Source organism: Hypoxylon trugodes (genome assembly GCF_022578975.1).
Source record: "Hypoxylon trugodes strain CBS 135444 unplaced genomic scaffold F4822scaffold_3, whole genome shotgun sequence".
Taxonomy (NCBI): domain Eukaryota; kingdom Fungi; phylum Ascomycota; class Sordariomycetes; order Xylariales; family Hypoxylaceae; genus Hypoxylon; species Hypoxylon trugodes.
This window is the reverse complement of record NW_026250018.1, coordinates 197445-213158: the sequence shown is the minus strand read 5'-3', so window position 1 is coordinate 213158 and position 15714 is coordinate 197445. Positions and strand designations below refer to the sequence as shown.

At 47.3% G+C, this 15714-nt stretch overlaps 6 protein-coding genes across 6 annotated transcripts; 2 read left to right on the top strand and 4 right to left on the bottom strand.

The window, feature by feature from the left end:
• Positions 1–106: 106 nt before the first annotated feature.
• F4822DRAFT_393416 (transcription initiation factor TFIID subunit 5) lies at positions 107–3615 on the top strand. Its single transcript, XM_051457295.1, has 5 exons — positions 107–454; positions 735–901; positions 982–1182; positions 1242–2056; positions 2112–3615. Exons 2-5 carry the CDS (start codon positions 830–832, stop codon positions 3217–3219), a joined length of 2196 nt encoding a protein of 731 aa, XP_051316292.1. The 5' UTR covers positions 107–454; positions 735–829; the 3' UTR covers positions 3220–3615.
• F4822DRAFT_393415 (glycosyltransferase family 1 protein) lies at positions 3616–5770 on the bottom strand. The gene has a single exon (XM_051457294.1). The coding sequence runs from the start codon at positions 5083–5085 to the stop codon at positions 3637–3639; it is 1449 nt and encodes a 482-aa protein (XP_051316291.1). The 5' UTR covers positions 5086–5770; the 3' UTR covers positions 3616–3636.
• Positions 5771–6130: 360 nt separating this feature from the next.
• On the bottom strand, positions 6131–7858 carry F4822DRAFT_426363 (peptidase S8/S53 domain-containing protein; the record flags this gene model as incomplete). Its single annotated transcript, XM_051460538.1, has 5 exons — positions 6131–6366; positions 6427–6676; positions 6735–7223; positions 7288–7548; positions 7607–7858. The coding sequence occupies 5 exons, from the start codon at positions 7856–7858 to the stop codon at positions 6131–6133; spliced, it is 1488 nt and encodes a 495-aa protein (XP_051316290.1).
• Positions 7859–9402: 1544 nt separating this feature from the next.
• F4822DRAFT_152974 (aminoglycoside phosphotransferase) lies at positions 9403–11030 on the top strand. The gene is made up of 2 exons (XM_051453037.1): positions 9403–10198; positions 10253–11030. Exons 1-2 carry the CDS (start codon positions 9688–9690, stop codon positions 10810–10812), a joined length of 1071 nt encoding a protein of 356 aa, XP_051316289.1. The 5' UTR covers positions 9403–9687; the 3' UTR covers positions 10813–11030.
• Positions 11031–12640, bottom strand: F4822DRAFT_152975 (S-adenosyl-L-methionine-dependent methyltransferase). Its single transcript, XM_051453038.1, has one exon. The coding sequence runs from the start codon at positions 12524–12526 to the stop codon at positions 11249–11251; it is 1278 nt and encodes a 425-aa protein (XP_051316288.1). The 5' UTR covers positions 12527–12640; the 3' UTR covers positions 11031–11248.
• A 600-nt stretch (positions 12641–13240) lies between these two features.
• Positions 13241–15355, bottom strand: F4822DRAFT_441886 (uncharacterized protein; the record flags this gene model as incomplete). The annotated part of the gene is made up of 5 exons (XM_051462916.1): positions 13241–13826; positions 13995–14374; positions 14438–14826; positions 14893–15109; positions 15176–15355. The coding sequence occupies 5 exons, from the start codon at positions 15353–15355 to the stop codon at positions 13571–13573; spliced, it is 1422 nt and encodes a 473-aa protein (XP_051316287.1). The 3' UTR covers positions 13241–13570.
• Between the last annotated feature and the right edge of the window lie 359 nt (positions 15356–15714).

Here is a 15714-nt window from a genome sequence, read left to right as displayed (position 1 = left end):
ATGTACCTGCAAAGTATCCTGCAGGTGGGGCCAAGAGTACTAGCCCGGGGAATATATGGGGCCTTGAAGCCAACCTTATTTTCGCGTAGCTCTAAATTCTTCTGTACCTACGGCGTACAGCGAATCTCTCACATCCGGCGAGCCTCATCCATCACTTTGTGACTTTTCCTCATCTCATCGAATACGTTCGCATCGTCGCCGACATCGCGAGAAGGATATCGAAACTATATTGCATAATAATATACAACTCGGGGCTATTCAATTCTGCGTTCGAAATTTGGTTACGGCGTAGCATTTTACAATGTCTAACGCGGCGCCGACGAGTGCTGGGGGTGCGCCTGCGAATAGCTTCACTACTCCCCAGCCGCAACCCTCAACGACTCCGGGCGCCGTTCCGAATCCCGCTGTTGGCGCATCATCTACGTCGGCCAATAACCAAAATTTAAATCAGATAGTAGGTTACTTTTAATTTACTCGTCTCGGGGCTCCACACTTGAAGTACTTTTGACCCCCCGCGTCTCGAATGTTGTCGGCGTGTTATTTTGTCGGAGTACCTACCTTACTGGCCCCACTATGTCCCGCGCAACACGAAGAAGAATCCCGCTGCTCCTTCTAATGATTACCGTACCTCTCCGCGGTAGCTATCACTACCTACGCGGGCGCTACCTATCGCTACCCTTTTTATTCTTCCCGTGTCCAGCAGAGCACACCATTCACAACCACTTCTACCGCAGTATTCATAATTTCTACGACGGGTCCTTGAACTATTTCTACAACCTCCTTCGTCATTATTTTTTCTATCAATAAATTCCGACGAGAATGATACACCATGTCTACCGCCAATGCCCGTTCTGGTGGTTCCCGACCTCCCATCAAAGATACAAGAACTGATGGCCAACTTGTGGGCGTCACCTATGCTACTGAACTCTTATCACGTGTTGTTTTGTTTTTAGAAATACGTGAGGCTAATAGTATTTATAGGTGACCGATTATCTTCTTAAGAAGGGGTATAGACGAACTGAGGAAATATTCCGCCAAGAGGTGAAGGATCTCGACGAAACTGGAAAGCCGAGAGAAAATGGTGATACGTCTGCGCCTAACAAGTTCCTTCCTGCTGGAAAGTATTTGACCGCGTTCAAACATTATGAACTCTGGGTAGAAAGAGGAATCGATGTTTACAAGGTGGGTTGTATTTCTATCGGCTGCCTGGAAATCGGCAAGCTAATCAAAACAAAACATAGTTCGAGCTTAGCAAGCTCCTCTGGCCTATTTTCATCTATTCCTACCTCAGGCTTGTCGGCCAGGGCTCCTCTGCTCATGCCCAGGAACTTATGGAACAGGTCCGAGGCCGCTTCGAGAAAGCATATCCAGATGAGTTAAAGGCCCTACAACTCATCACTCTACCTCCGCATGTTCGAGACAGCGATCTTGCCAAATCCTACTTGGAAAATCAATACCTCATTCCTATCAGCAAGTTCTTGATCGGAAATCTCTTTCACTTCCTAGAACGCGATATAGATCAAGGCGGGGCCATAATTCTCGACATCATTCAACAACATTGCCGTATCGATTCTGTAGATCGTGGCCCTATCGAGCCTTTCAGCTTCGAGGCTATTTACCGCCGCGCTCGACATCTAGACTTGGATGAAGTCGACATTCAGGAAGGCATACCGGGTTTTTCTAACCGTAGTGGTCTTGCGAACCGCACTATCCTGGATAACACGGCCGCACTGAAGCTAGGCCCTTTTCCGATAGACCCTGATCTGAGGAGTGATGTTGTCGCTGAACTGGAAGAAGAGGATAGACTTCGTCCCCCTCGAGAAGGAACAACGTCGCTACTGGAAGAATTCAATGCCCTGCATCCCATTAAGAAGGAAGTGGGCGATTCCCCTCAGCGCGGCGATATCCCGTACCCTCCGTCCCGCGCCAGAGATGTGGTTATGGAGATGCAGAAAGCACGAGAGAATCGTGATCGATATCGCATCGAAGGTCGGACTGGTGGTGTGGGCCCCGGAATATCGGTATCCATGAACACATTTCATAATCATCTCGGAACGTAAGTACCATCGCTACTGGTAAACCATGGGGATATTTGTTGACTCTTCATTTAGGGTATCGTGCATGGACTTTTCAAAGGACCAACAACTTATTGGTGTAGGAACAATGGAGTCTTACATCCGAGTATGGTCTTTCGACGGAAAAGCCCTGAAATCTCGCCTACCCCCCGAGAAGGATATCAAAACGAACAATCGCAAGCTCATCGGACACTCCGCTCCTGTTTATTCTATCGCATTCTCTGATTCGATTAGAAATTTGGATCGTAACATTTACGAGGGTGACCCCCAACCAGAGACGGACTCGAAACTACTTCTCTCTTGTTCGGCTGACGGCCAGGTACGATTATGGTCCTTGGAGGTGTGGGCTTGTCTCTGTATTTACAGAGGCCATGATGGCCCGATTCTATCACTTTCTTGGAGTCCCCACGGGCATTATTTTGTGACAGGTGGGTGGGATAAAACAGTGCGGGTTTGGTCGCAAGATCATGCTTCAGCCCTTCGTCTCATGGTTGGCCATGATACCGCGATCTCGGTTGTTACCTGGCATCCGAACGGTACCTACGTATTCTCAGCGTCTGATGAGACAGACAAGTCGATTCGCATGTGGTCAGTCGTTGCCGGAGACTGCGTTCGAATCTTCACTGGTCACGCAGAGTATATCTCAGCATTAGAATGCGCGCCAAATGGCAAGATTCTCGCTTCGGCCGATATTGCAGGCAATATTTTCCTATGGGATATTGAGAAGGGTACACGTATCAAGCGCTGTCGCGGGCACGGACGTGGTGGAATCTGGTCAATGAGTTTTAGCGTGGAGAGCAATATGCTCGTATCAGGAGGCCAAGATAACACTATACGCGTATGGGACGTCGAGATGCCGTCCGAGGGCAGTCGCCTCCTCGCCAACCAGCAGGATGGCGATGGCACGATTGTAGCTGCAGGTGGACAGGCCGATGGTAAGCAGACCGGCCAGACGACGCAGCCTACTGGTGGTACCGCTAGCGGCACGGGAAAGAGGAAGGGCAAAGACGTGATGATTACCCCAGATCAGATCAGCGCATTCCCCACAAAGAAGACACCTGTTCGCAAAGTCCAGTTTACTCGAATGAACCTAGTAATCGCCGGCGGTTGTTATTACCCCGAGACCCAGGATGCAGCTCGATAGACCTGTCGCCCCGCGCCCCTTTATTCTAGCTGAATAATTGTAGATTTTACAGCAAAGGCCGTATCTTATGGCCTATCCTTTACTCGGTCGATATTCGGTACACAAGGGCAGCCGGGCTTCTTAGAGCAAATTCTACTCATACGATCCGCACATTCTTGCCGACTAGTGTACCTGCTGTATGAATATACGAAAACCATGAATATGGCCCCCAGGTAGTGGACTAGTCTGGAGTTGATTTTAACTACCAGTTTGTAGAGGAGGGGAAAGGAAGAGGGAAAACAAATGATTACTCGTTAGGGATTTGCAAGGCGTAACTTGGTCGCTCTGATACCACCTATGCGTTGCATGTGGATATTCTCTAGGAACAGGTAGTTAATTCAGGCTTTGTTTTTTCACTTTCTATTTTCACCGAAACCTCTAGCCTCGTTGCTTAATTCCGGGCTTCGTTTCTGCTAACTTTAGCAATTCATCATGAATCATGCTAAAACAGCCTATTTCTTGGCTTTCCTTCCGCAATTCCTGTACGCGCCTTGCGAATTGTTCATCTTGCAGCACACGTTCGATGCCCTCCCTCACTTGCTCAACCGAGGGCCTAGCACATCCGAGATCGACACCAGTACCAGACCATGCTACGCGTCGCGAGTTCTCCGTTTTATCCATACCCTCGCCTGCAACGACCATCGGTACTCCGTTTGCGATACCGTGGTTCACAGCGCCGAAGCCCGCGTTGTGAACCCAAACATCGGCATGCGCTAGCGCAGCATCGTAGGATAAATAATCGGCGATACGGGCATTAGTGGGGACTTCGTCGCTCCCATAGAGCTCCGGTGACAAGTATGCGTCTTTCCAGCCGAGAATCGCGATGATGAGAACACTGTCGGCTTTATCTGCGAACGCGCGCAACGTAGGGATTATCAAATCATGAGGGTCAATTTCTACGGTTCCTTGCGCGACGAGAATTATTTTCTTCCGCTTTGTTGGTGGGAGGGAAGAATTAGCGACTATCTCAGGCCACCAAGGAAAATCAGGGTCTTTAGGCGGTGCTTGAGGTGCAGACTTGGGTGGTCCCTGAACAAGACCCGCGAACTTGAATCCCGAAGGCCAGTCGCTGCGAGGGTACTCAAAGCCGGGAACTCCGAGTTGAAAGATGGTCTCGTAGCATTTGTAATTTGCTCCCGAGAGAAAAACTTCGTTGACGGTGCGACTTGCGCCAGCCTCCCGCATCTTGGTGTCTAACAGTGCTGTTAGATTGCGCGCCTTGGGTGTCCAACTTCTCTCCCATAACTTCGCGTTCCGCGCACGACCCTCGATTGATGGATCGAAGGAGAAAGGATAACCCACTGGCGGCAAGTCGATACTTCGGATTGCGGGGACCGTTACCGATACACATGCTGAGCCTAGCAATACATCTTCCACCTTCAGACCGTTTGGTAAAGATGCGCCGTAGAATAGGGGCAAAGCACCATAAAAGAACGCCTCGGCGAGTAACACAACGCCGCGCGATGGGTCGCGAGAATGTAAAGACACCAAGGCATCCGTGAAATAGGACCATTGCACCGGTAACGGATCAAGGCACTGTACGCGTAAATCAATCATCACACGCTCGCCCCAGTGCAGTGAAGTGTATCCTTCAACAGGGGGGTTCTCGTAATACGCCTTGTCGTCGATATCGGCGGTGTCGCGCAAAGGGAAAAATGTCGCGCCTGCGGCCTCGACGCGGTGGCGGTGCGCAGTTGGTCCGAGGAAGGAAATGTCCCACCCGAGTTGGCAGAGGGAGGCTGCGATCCGGAGCATCGGGGCTAGGTGTCCGGTTAGGGCATGGCTTACTATTAGGACGAAGGGCTGGGGCCCGGGAGAGTCCGCCATTGTGCTTAAATCCGATGCGATACCGATGAGAGGGAATTTATACGCTTTGATAATTCGATGGTTTCGATGATATTATGAATTGCATTATAAGAGTTGTATTGGAGGTAGACATGTGTTAAATGGAAAGGAAGGAAGCATTCGGCTCGGGTGGTGAGCCGGTTGAATTCGGTACCACGTGGCAGACTACTGACTAAGCACCGAGTCATGCAGGGAATAGGGGTAAAAGGGGCCACGAAACTCTGTTGTTTAGTAGAATCTACAAATAAGGGAGAATTTCGACATAATTGCTGTAGGGCCTTCCCCTAGGGCATCTAAGGAGCTCACACCAAAGCAATCTGACCGCCAGCTATTATTAAGGGACAGATATTCGCGTCGGATCGTCGCCTACGAACTAGATGGAAACGTATGTCTTGCTTACAGGGGCTTGAATATTTTGGGGTTGTCACGGATCAGGAAGAAGAATATGGTGGTTAACGCCTTTTTTATTTATCTATATCATCGGTAAAAACAATGCAATTGTGATGGCCTTAGTCATGTTGCCTAGAAGGCAAGCTAGAGGTCATCCGTAGTAAAACTATCGGCAACAGTTCTTTGGTCTGAGGACGACCCTCCATCGTGGGCTTGATAGAGTATCATTAATGCTTACCTACCTAGATAGATAAACTACCTGGAAGTAGAAACGAACTGACTTAACTTCACGGTCCGGGATCCGAAAGACCCTTCGGTTGTAAGCAACTGACGTGAATCGAAGAGTAGCCTTACACGCATGTAGCCCGTTGCCAGCCATTGAGAAAAGAAAATGACTGTAGTCTTCTTCGGAAACAAAAGAAAAGTATTCCTGCAAGCTGTTGCGGAGAATGTGAGGACGTGATATCTGGGTATGCTCAAGTAGGTAGGTTACCTACCAATGAGCTATGCGTTAATGCTGAAAGTTGAGAAAGGAAAAGTCGACAGTGGTTTTGTTTCGACTGGCAGCGAACAAATGATGTTAGGGAATAGTGACTATGAATGCTAGTACTTTCCTGTGGGTTTGTGCGATTCCACATCATAGGCCTGGAGGTGGTAACTGTGCTTGTACGTGTTCAGACAATGTAGGCATGATGGCGCCGTTCCAGATAGCAGGAAGTTCTCTTCCGTGGACGTCAGAGCATCTCGACCACTTGAGCTCATCGGATATAATGTAATTCTTCAAACCCAACGGACTCTTGTCGGCGAGCCCCAAGCTGCCAATCTGTACGAGCCGCCAGAAATAGGCGGCGAGGCCGGCCGTGATCGCAGCAGCTAGAGATTCGGCGGTCGTTAGTAATCGGAGTTAATCGTTCTACCGGTTTTACGACTTACCGCATGAGCTTCCTTTTGTCCCACGGTACTCGCCATCTTTACCATCCCTTCTAGCCCATTGTGCATAGTTACCATTCGCAACACGTAAGCCGAAAGCCGGCGCGAATATATGAGGAAGACCACGGTCAAAGTCGGTTTGAGCGACTAGATTGAACTCAGTTGTGTGTATACCTCCCACGACGAGAAGCTCGGGAATTTGTCGCTCGTAGTTAGTTCGACCAAAGTTAGCGGGGAGGCCATCAATTTTGTTCTAGGGATAGTCAGTACTCTCATATATTCTTTTCGTAAGGGAGGGAAGAAGCATTTACCCCCATCTGAGTGTTGTTTCCCGCGCCAGTAATGGGTAAGACACCCATGCTGACCAAGTTTTGGAGAAGGAAAAATATTCGACAATCGAACCCTTTCGCGTGGTCTACACCATGTCTCACTAATGCTTTTCGCTCAACTTGAAAGGCCATCAACATGATTGCTTTGGTCTCAGCGCTAGTTTCCGTTAGGTGATCGCAGACCTTGCTAACAGCCTCGAGCCAATGTTCCAGCGTGGCACCACTGGATGCGTTCCCACTGGTTACTGTAGGTACCCTACAACGAGGAACTCGGACAAGGTAAGGCTTCACAGCCTTTGAGACTCCTAAGCGTTCTCCGGTAACCAAACTAAGCATAGCTGTCCCATGTGATTTACCCTCGGTGCATAATTGAAGAGGATCCATACCCGAATCATCTTCGGCGTTCTCCTCGGCGTTGATATCCTCACCAATGTGGATCCATTCGACGTCTTGGCGAATACGGCGAAACTCCTATTTGCTTTGTCAGCATGTTGTGGCTTTGAAAAAATAGGAAGAAGCGACAAGAACATCATACCTTGTGATCTAGGTTTGCGCCCGTGTCTACAACATAAACCGGTACACCACGTCCAGGGAGGGGTTCGGAGTCGTCAAAGTAGTATCTGTTTCGATAGTCTTTTAGAGACCTTCCTTCTTCCTGGCAGACAAACGCAAGATGGTCGATGGGAGCCTCCTTTATAAAGGGGTAGTCTTGATAGTGGATTGCCGTGGTAGGGTCGGGGTGTTGACTGATAACGTTGGAAGCCCTTCCGAAAAGCTGCGGATAAATCGAGTGAGTCTGGCATGATGATATTATTAGCGACTTAGAAACAATTTGAGCTGATAATCTGACTCACTTCTTTCGCGAGTGCCGTAGTGAGCAATTGCGCATGGCGATGGGAGAGCTTCGCAAGCCAGAAGTTAACTCCTACGGTCTTCGTTTGGGATGTGTAGAAGCTTGACTCCTCAGAATAGAACTTAAGGTAGTTTTCGACGGTCTCAACATCGGCCTTGTTAGTTCCATCTTTGGGATAGATCACGTAAGTAACCTTTACATCAGGTGAAGACTGGCTGTCTTCAGCTGCGGGAGTCGACGATGTAGACGCCATTTCGCCGGATTACAGCAGGCAGGGAACAAATGCAACTATTGTCGGCTTGCACTAGACTGGATAGCCCAGGGTTACCACAGACTTGTATACATAGACTTGTATACGAGTCTACTGGCAGATTGTATGAAAAGTAAAACAAGAGAAGAGATTAGATTTACTTCAATGGTGATATTATCGGGTAGGTGCTGAATTATTACGAACACTAAAATAATCACTACGGGACCAAGTACATGGCTACTTCTCGTTTAATCAAGGGTGCCGCGAAGCAGATTTTTATTTTCGCATAATCGTGGAACCAAGTCCCCTCTATAGAACATTGAAGCATCTACCTACCTGGACACCTGCCTGCTGATACATATGTGTTTTGTAATAACGCGCGTTGTTAGGCGTGATACATTGCCATTAGGAGGCACAAGTTCTTTTAACTTCTTGAGGCGAGAACACCTGAATCCTCTTTGAGCTGAGGTGGGTTTCGCATCATCCTTCAGACAATGTTGTTCAGTGCGAGAACTCCTATGTACTTTCCCAATCACTTTGTTACCACAAAGGCAAACAAAACCATAGTGTTAATTTAAATAACATTGGTTACATCGTCTGAAAGTTGAGCGAGAGGTATTGTACTTTAGTTTAGGGGTAGGTATGTGCATCAACCTATATAGCCAGGCGACAACTGCGTAACTGTGGTAAAATGCGCCACATTTTTCCGAAGACACTTATTTTTACAACGTCATCCTCTCTACCCCCTACGAACTACTGAGGTCTACTTACAATCAAGAAAATAATTATGATATCTAATATATATCCCCGTATAACTAAGACCTGTATTTTCAGGGGTGGGGTTTACCCCTGGATTGGGTTCTACGCGTTTAAGAAGAGGCAGGTACCTAAGAATTTATAGAACTAGTAAGACAAGTAGGTAGCTAACTAGGGATATGACTTGTTGCGACTTCCAGGACTGTTAATCCGGTGTATTTTTCGCGCACCCTTTGCTAAAGTAGCACCAAGAGTTACAATTTCAGCTTATGTATGGTGGTGAGAGTCTAGTGATTGTTTGACGATACTATCTGCTCGATAACTACTAAATTATCAATATTCTCAAGGGCATGTCTAGAAGAGCCAGGGTTTCTTTCATAGAGGCTCTTAAGGATCTTGAATGTAATGGTCTCAATCTAGGTGTTGCTGGTTGCAGAAAATGGTAAAGATTTAAGTACACCCTATTAAGAATACTTGAGGATATATACTTGAGTGTAGATATAAATTTACCGCCATTCTAACGACTGCAGTACGGATTCACCTGTGTTTTGTTACTTTGTCACGTGATACCCCTCAGATCCACCGCCGCTGTCTCTTCCCCATATAGGTTCACTCTTATGGGCTAGTTAGACCCCACTTTAAGGCTTTTCAATTGGCCTCGCTAATTTTCAACATCGCCGGTACACCAAGAACTATGTTGCAAAAAAGAAAAAGAAAAAAAAAGAAAAAAAAAATCGTCGTAGAGGCTGACTTATCATGTTTGAGTATTTGATAACGTCAGCAAATATAATGACGGTGATGGCGCTCACCCCGCTCTATGTGTCTCAATCCTACCCATTCAGCCAGTCTCTTTATAGTAATGATATTCTGATGTAAGCTTCTCTATAAAATAGAATGATATCAATTAGTAAGCTCAGTGATTCAATCGTAGAGATAAAAAGAAAGTTGCGATAGAATTAGTTATATTTGACTTGAAGCTGAGTTGATTTTTGTGAACTTCTCTCTCTCAGTCATATTCTTTTACCTCTTTCTATTATCCCTTTTTCTTTCCCCTCCCTGCTCACAGCGACGGAGATATGGATAATACAACTGGGGAATCAAACGATGAGCTGCCAACGGTCCCCGAAGAGGTGACAGCAAAATGGCTAGAGTCCAAACTAGGACAGAAGGTCAAATCAATTTCGCTGACTCGAACTATTTTCGGCACAGGCAGCAAGCTATTCTTCTCCATCGAATATGTGGATGAAGTAGCTGATCCGAATTCAAGGCCCGCGCACATATGTGTGAAGGGTGTGTTCGACCCTGAGATGGTTAGGTCTCAGCCATGGACTGTGGTGTTGGCCCAGCGCGAAGCCGACTTCTTCGCCAAGCTTGCTCCATCTATCAAGTATATGGGCTATCCCAAGGGTTGGTGGGGTGGAACAAGTGAAAGACAAGGCATTGCTATTATGTCAGATCTAGCATTCGAGGGGTGTACTTTTCCCCCTCAAGCGGCATCCTATCCTCTTGAGAAAGTGTTGGATGGTGCTGCTCAGATCGCGGGGTTGCATGCCCAGTTCTGGGGCAAGAGCCAAGAGGACTACCCCTGTACGCTTCAGGCTGACAAATTCCGACTTGAATGAGAGCTAATGGGTATGATAGGGATTACGAATGACTATGATGAAGCTATGTTATTCATCGCTACGCCGTGGGATAGTGTCGTACGAGAACCCGGGAGACCTAAAATGCCAGAATACATGACGGACGGTCAACGTATACGCAAGGTACAAGAAAAATACTATGCTAAGCGTAATCCCAGGTTCCGCACGCTCCAACACGGCGATACACACCTAGGAAATGTATATTTTACTGCGGATGGCCACACGCGGTTCCTGGATTGGTCAGCTTTTCACTTCGCTTCGTGCTTCCACGACCTTGTATACTTCCTCACTTCCATGTTCACCATTGAGGATCGTCGCGCTCATGAGATGGAGGTGCTCGACCACTATTTGGAGACTCTACACCGCTTGGGTGGACCGAAGTTTGATCGCAACGATGAGGAACTGATGATCGAGTACAAGCGCTCATGCATGACGAGTATCATTTGGCCCGTTTGCTCTTATAGCTTGCAGACTAAGGAACGGGTCGATGCATTGTGTGAGCGGACTATTGCCAGTTGGATTGACCATAACGTTATCGAACTCATTGAGTCTCAGCCGTAATCGTGGAGGTTTTTTCAAGGGGTCGAGTGTTTTCGTCGGCGGAAAATTCGTAGTTATAAATCAAGCGCTTTGGCATGCTTTCTAGCTGAATTTCGTGTGGCGCTTAGTTAATGTGAAACTGCCAAAAAATCTGCCCTAATCTCACTGTGTGGTCGCATTGTTAGGTTATCGTTACCTAGAAATGGTCATAGACAGGTAATATCACCGAGAACTTGGGTGAAGTAGTATCTATGTTGCATTCTTTCGATAGATTACCGTAGAGCGTCTGTCTTTAGTACCTAGGTGGTAGGGGGACGGATTTAGGGGTTATGGTTCGCAAAACGAGCGCCTAGCTCGTTGAAATGAAGATCTGATACCCTAAGCCCTCAGGACAAATTGGTGACGACTTGAGACCTGTTGTGACAGAAGAGCGTATCTCGACATCACCTGATGCCATCTAGACTCCTTTCCACACAGCAACTAGAGTCCATATCGCTGAGCCTGGGAACGACTTTCCACCCTTGAACTCAAATCCAGGGCTTGCCTTCGTGAAAAGATTCTCCCATTCAGTTAGTTCTCGGTCGCCAGCATTGAATAATGTCATCATCTGAAGGTCAGCGGTTCGTATGGCCGGTGCTAACCCCGGTGATAATTCATCAGCTCTTGGCACGACGTAGTCGTTAATTATTAGATGTGTGCCGGGTTTCAGCGCTGGTATTAATGCCTGTACCATGCGCACGGCGTACTTGTCGGACCAATTGTGGAAGCATCCGCGATAGAGGTATACGTCGGCGCCAACCACAGGTTGCTCATTAAAGAAGTCATGCTTCATGAAGCGCACGCGATCGCCCACATCCGTCGGCTTGCGCGCATCTGCCTCGCGAATCGTCTGTTCGCTGATATCTTGTACAATGAGATTTAATGAAGGATATGCACGAGCTAGAGTAATCGCAATTTCACCATGCGAGCCTCCGACATCAACGACCGTAGCGTCTGGTGGCAGCTCACCCCACGTCCATGCATTGACGATGTGACTGACGTGAAGATCAGGTCGCGCAGCGTATAAACGCATACCAGCGGCAAAGCGAGCGGCCCGTGCAGGATTGGCGGCGAGAACATCGTACATAGGGAGGTTGGTCTTGTTTGCAATGCAGAAGCCGGTCTCAGTCGGTTCTTCTGATGCAGGCCAGCGGGTTATAGCTTCGCTAGTGTGGTAAGCGGAGAGCCAGGATTCATCGGCGCACCAACCAACCCAATCGGCGACATCTGAATTCTCGGCTAGTAGGCGTGAATTGGCACTATGGGCTACGAACCCCGGGCGTGGTTCCTTAAAAATACGCTGACTGATCGCGTGGCGAATCAGCTTGCGTACGTGTGTCTCGCCTAAACCCGCAGCGGCGGCTAGTTCGGCGAAGGTGACTTCGCCGTCGATGGGGACGAGACGGGCTAGGCCGTGCCGAACGATGACCTGTTGGCTTGATAAATGGGTGGGATAGTAGCTGAATAGATGCTCACGCGGGCCGAGCATAAGCTGATGTAGCTCGAGGGTATCGTGTATAACGGCTTGGCGGGCGGCCGCGATATCGGGCTCGGTTCCGGGGACTAATGATTGAAGAGGGGCATCTACATCGAATGATGGTGTGGGAAGGTTATGGGCTGCTAAGTAATCATCGACTTTAGTTGTGTTGGCGGCTATCCTCGCAGATAGTTCTACAATGCGTGATGGTTTAGACATGTTTGGCCTTGACGGAGGAGAAATATACCGTGATTATGTCGATTATAGTTATGACAGAATCAATAATATGTTGATGTTGGTGCAGCAGCTAGTCTAGGCACCTTTTTAGGGGTATACCGTGCCGCTATCGTGCTGTTAGGTAGGTGTGAACGGGGCTGATAAGTACCAGCAGGTGGACAAATATAGGCAATGATTTTCGTTCACCTCTTACGGTCGGATGAGTAGCCTATGAATGTTGATAGTTGTATGAAAATCTGTTCAGATGTTGGTGCCGAATATATGTTCTATACCCGAATGTTGACGCAAGATTCCATCGTCACGGATACATGGTCATGGATTAAAGCCTACTTATGTAGATTTCCCAGCTGGCTGAAAGAAACATAGGCGGTGGTGAATGATCCTCTTTGATCAATTGCTTACTACACCCTGAGGGCTGACCTAAGCAGGCCTTGACCCCTCATATTCCCAGGGCTTAGGTACTTCTGTTCCAACAGCGAAGAAAGTCCATTCTTTTCTTCCATCCAATGTATCCATTTTATCATGGGTTCTTGATGAATTTTCTAGCTGTCCTGGTACCCGCCGGGTGAGTAAACAAGTTTTCGGGTGCTTCAAATTCGATGATGCCCTTGTGGAAAAGATGATACTCAATTCAATTAAATTGACGAAATTTTGCAATAAGAATTGACCAAGTCAAGCCACCAGTTGAGAATCCGAGAACCCCCTGATAATATCACGTGATAAAGGGATATCTTTGATGACGTAAGAACCTCTTCAGTACCTTAACCAGTATAGCCTTCTAACAGAAATCAAAATCTACGATATGCAATACACCGGGGTGACTTGTTCTCTGGATGAAGAGCACGCCTTTTACGCACAACGCGATATTTTAGATATATATATCTGGATTTGAATGGTGTAAATAGTTCATAAGAACCCTATTGCTCTATTTGTAGGTACATTTTGAAGATCCTGTATCATCTACTCTACTTCTATAGCTTAGCAATATGAGAAACATAAATAGGGGCTGCTCCTTCAGTTCATTCCCTACTCTGTTAGTAAGGGATTGCAGTATCTGAAAATGTTATCAGGATCCCATTTCCTCTTCAGCTCTAGGAGACGAGAGAGCTTGTGTGGGCCAAATTTCTGCTTGAGTGTCTCATCACCCCAGGCGTAGCTCACATAAGCCGATAATTCCGGATATCCTGACGTAGCGACGATGTCACCGCGTAGTTCTAATGCGAAGGAATTGGCTGTTTTGGCGAATGGATTATCCAAACCAGTCCAACGCATTTGTATCATACTGTAATTTAAAAAAAGCCGTTAGCAAAGACGAGGCTTATCTGTGGGTACCTAGGTACCTAAGAAAGGGTCCAGGATAGAGAGAGATAAAAACTATTAAGAAAACAGAAGGAATAAGAGGTGAGACCTGATGTGACGAGGGAATAGATGGGTCCGTATAGTAACATACAAGTGTCCTTTAGCATCTCTCCAGGGGTATGCTGTAGCATCATCTGGCACGGCAGCTACCGCGTGGTTCGAAAAGGCCTCTAAGATAACGGCCGAAGCACGTACGTCCTCATAGGTCTTGTAGTACGTATCAAGTTTGTCAAAAACTGATATGTATGTCTCAGCCGATAACTTTCTGACACAGACCGGATGGATGCTGTGAAGACCTCCGGTGGTATTACAAGAAGCCTCCGTTATGCCCATGATTATAAGCTCCGGCATGCGGTCAGATTGGATATTCTCAAGTCGAGCAATTACCGGATTTAGGTCGAAGAACGGCGCAAGCTCCTTACGAGCCTCTTCTTCGGGACCCGCATATATGAACGTAGTTAGGATTTGTGTCTTCCAACATCATCGTAAGCAATCAGGTTACACAAGAATCGGAAAAGGGGGTTCAATGCTTACTTCTTGAGTTGAGGCATCCCAGAACAAAGCGCTAGAAAAGCCGAGCTTAGGCGACATTCCATCGTTGAATGATTCCACGGCTTTAAAATATTCGGACTTCATGCTAGCCGGATGAACCACGTCAGCGTAGAAGACTTGCCCATTATTAACAGGCTTAGAAAGTTTGTAGATTGCAGATGTGATGATTCCAAAATTTGTCCCAGCTCCACGAAGAGCCCAAAATAAATCTTCGTTAGTATTTTCGGATGCTTGAACTAACTCCCCTTGAGCTGTAACCACGTTGACAGAGACTAGGGCGTCGACGACTAGACCGAGGACCCCTTGCAGATACCCTATTCCACCACCAATGCCAGAGCCGATAAATCCGGCACCACTACAAGCACCCGAAGCTGAAAGTTACGTTAAGATCTTACTCGGATTCGTACTTGCATGATAAGCTGAGGTAGGGAACTTACGAATCTGGTAGCCAGCTTCGGTAACAGGTCCAAGAACATCACGGATCTTCGCTCCACCCCCAACGGTTACAGCAGACCGATCGCTGTCAACCTTAACCTGATTAAGACGGCTCAAATCAATTGCTAGACCACTCTGCAGCTTTGATAATGTGGTGCCGTAGTGGTGTCGCCCCCCTGTAGCAAGGAATGGTATATTCGCGGCATTGGCTACTTTGACCTAACGGTGGGTTGTGAGAATTTAGTACAATATATTCAACAACACGGCAATAAACAATCGGCTTACGATGTTGGCAAGTTCTTCCTCATTTGACGGGGTGACTGCTGCACAAAACTTCGGAGCCCCGTAAGCATTCCATCGTTTTGTTGCGTTCGTAAATGCATCAGAACCCTCATAATGAATGGTAGTCTCAGGAGACCAAGGCGCATTCCTGCAAGCCAAAGATGGACGTTCTTCTGTTGACATGATTGGTTCGGCTTTCGAGTTGGTGATTAGTTATTGCTTCATGTAGCATTAGTCCGTGATTCCGTAAGATCTGGAGATAAGACAACTGTTTTAGGAAAGCATACTAAGACTCAAAGACCTGTTAGGAATAAACAATCCTCTTATCTTACCTACGTTATAGACAAGCGAACGTTGTAATTACTAAGTAACCTAGTAGCTTGATGTATTATAGTCGGGCTTTGGATTATATATCGAATTTCGCCGCGGTATTCGGTATAAGATATCTAGTTAAAAACTAATCATCCGGAAATCGTATTTCCGTAAACTCCACGCCCGAATATTCTTAAGATAAACTCGGTTTTATGAGTTGGCAGTCACTA

Bases quoted from the DNA above. Each gene is read 5' to 3' on its own strand.
- F4822DRAFT_393416 (XM_051457295.1), top strand. From the start codon at position 830: ATGTCTACCGCCAATGCCCGTTCTGGTGGTTCCCGACCTCCCATCAAA. The intron at 902-981 runs GTGGGCGTCACC...TAGTATTTATAG, and splicing joins CAAGAACTGATGGCCAACTT to GTGACCGATTATCTTCTTAA. The intron at 2,057-2,111 runs GTAAGTACCATC...CTCTTCATTTAG, and splicing joins TTTCATAATCATCTCGGAAC to GGTATCGTGCATGGACTTTT.
- F4822DRAFT_152975 (XM_051453038.1), bottom strand. From the start codon at position 12,526: ATGTCTAAACCATCACGCATTGTAGAACTATCTGCGAGGATAGCCGCC.
- F4822DRAFT_393415 (XM_051457294.1), bottom strand. From the start codon at position 5,085: ATGGCGGACTCTCCCGGGCCCCAGCCCTTCGTCCTAATAGTAAGCCAT.
- F4822DRAFT_152974 (XM_051453037.1), top strand. From the start codon at position 9,688: ATGGATAATACAACTGGGGAATCAAACGATGAGCTGCCAACGGTCCCC. The intron at 10,199-10,252 runs GTACGCTTCAGG...TGGGTATGATAG, and splicing joins GAGCCAAGAGGACTACCCCT to GGATTACGAATGACTATGAT.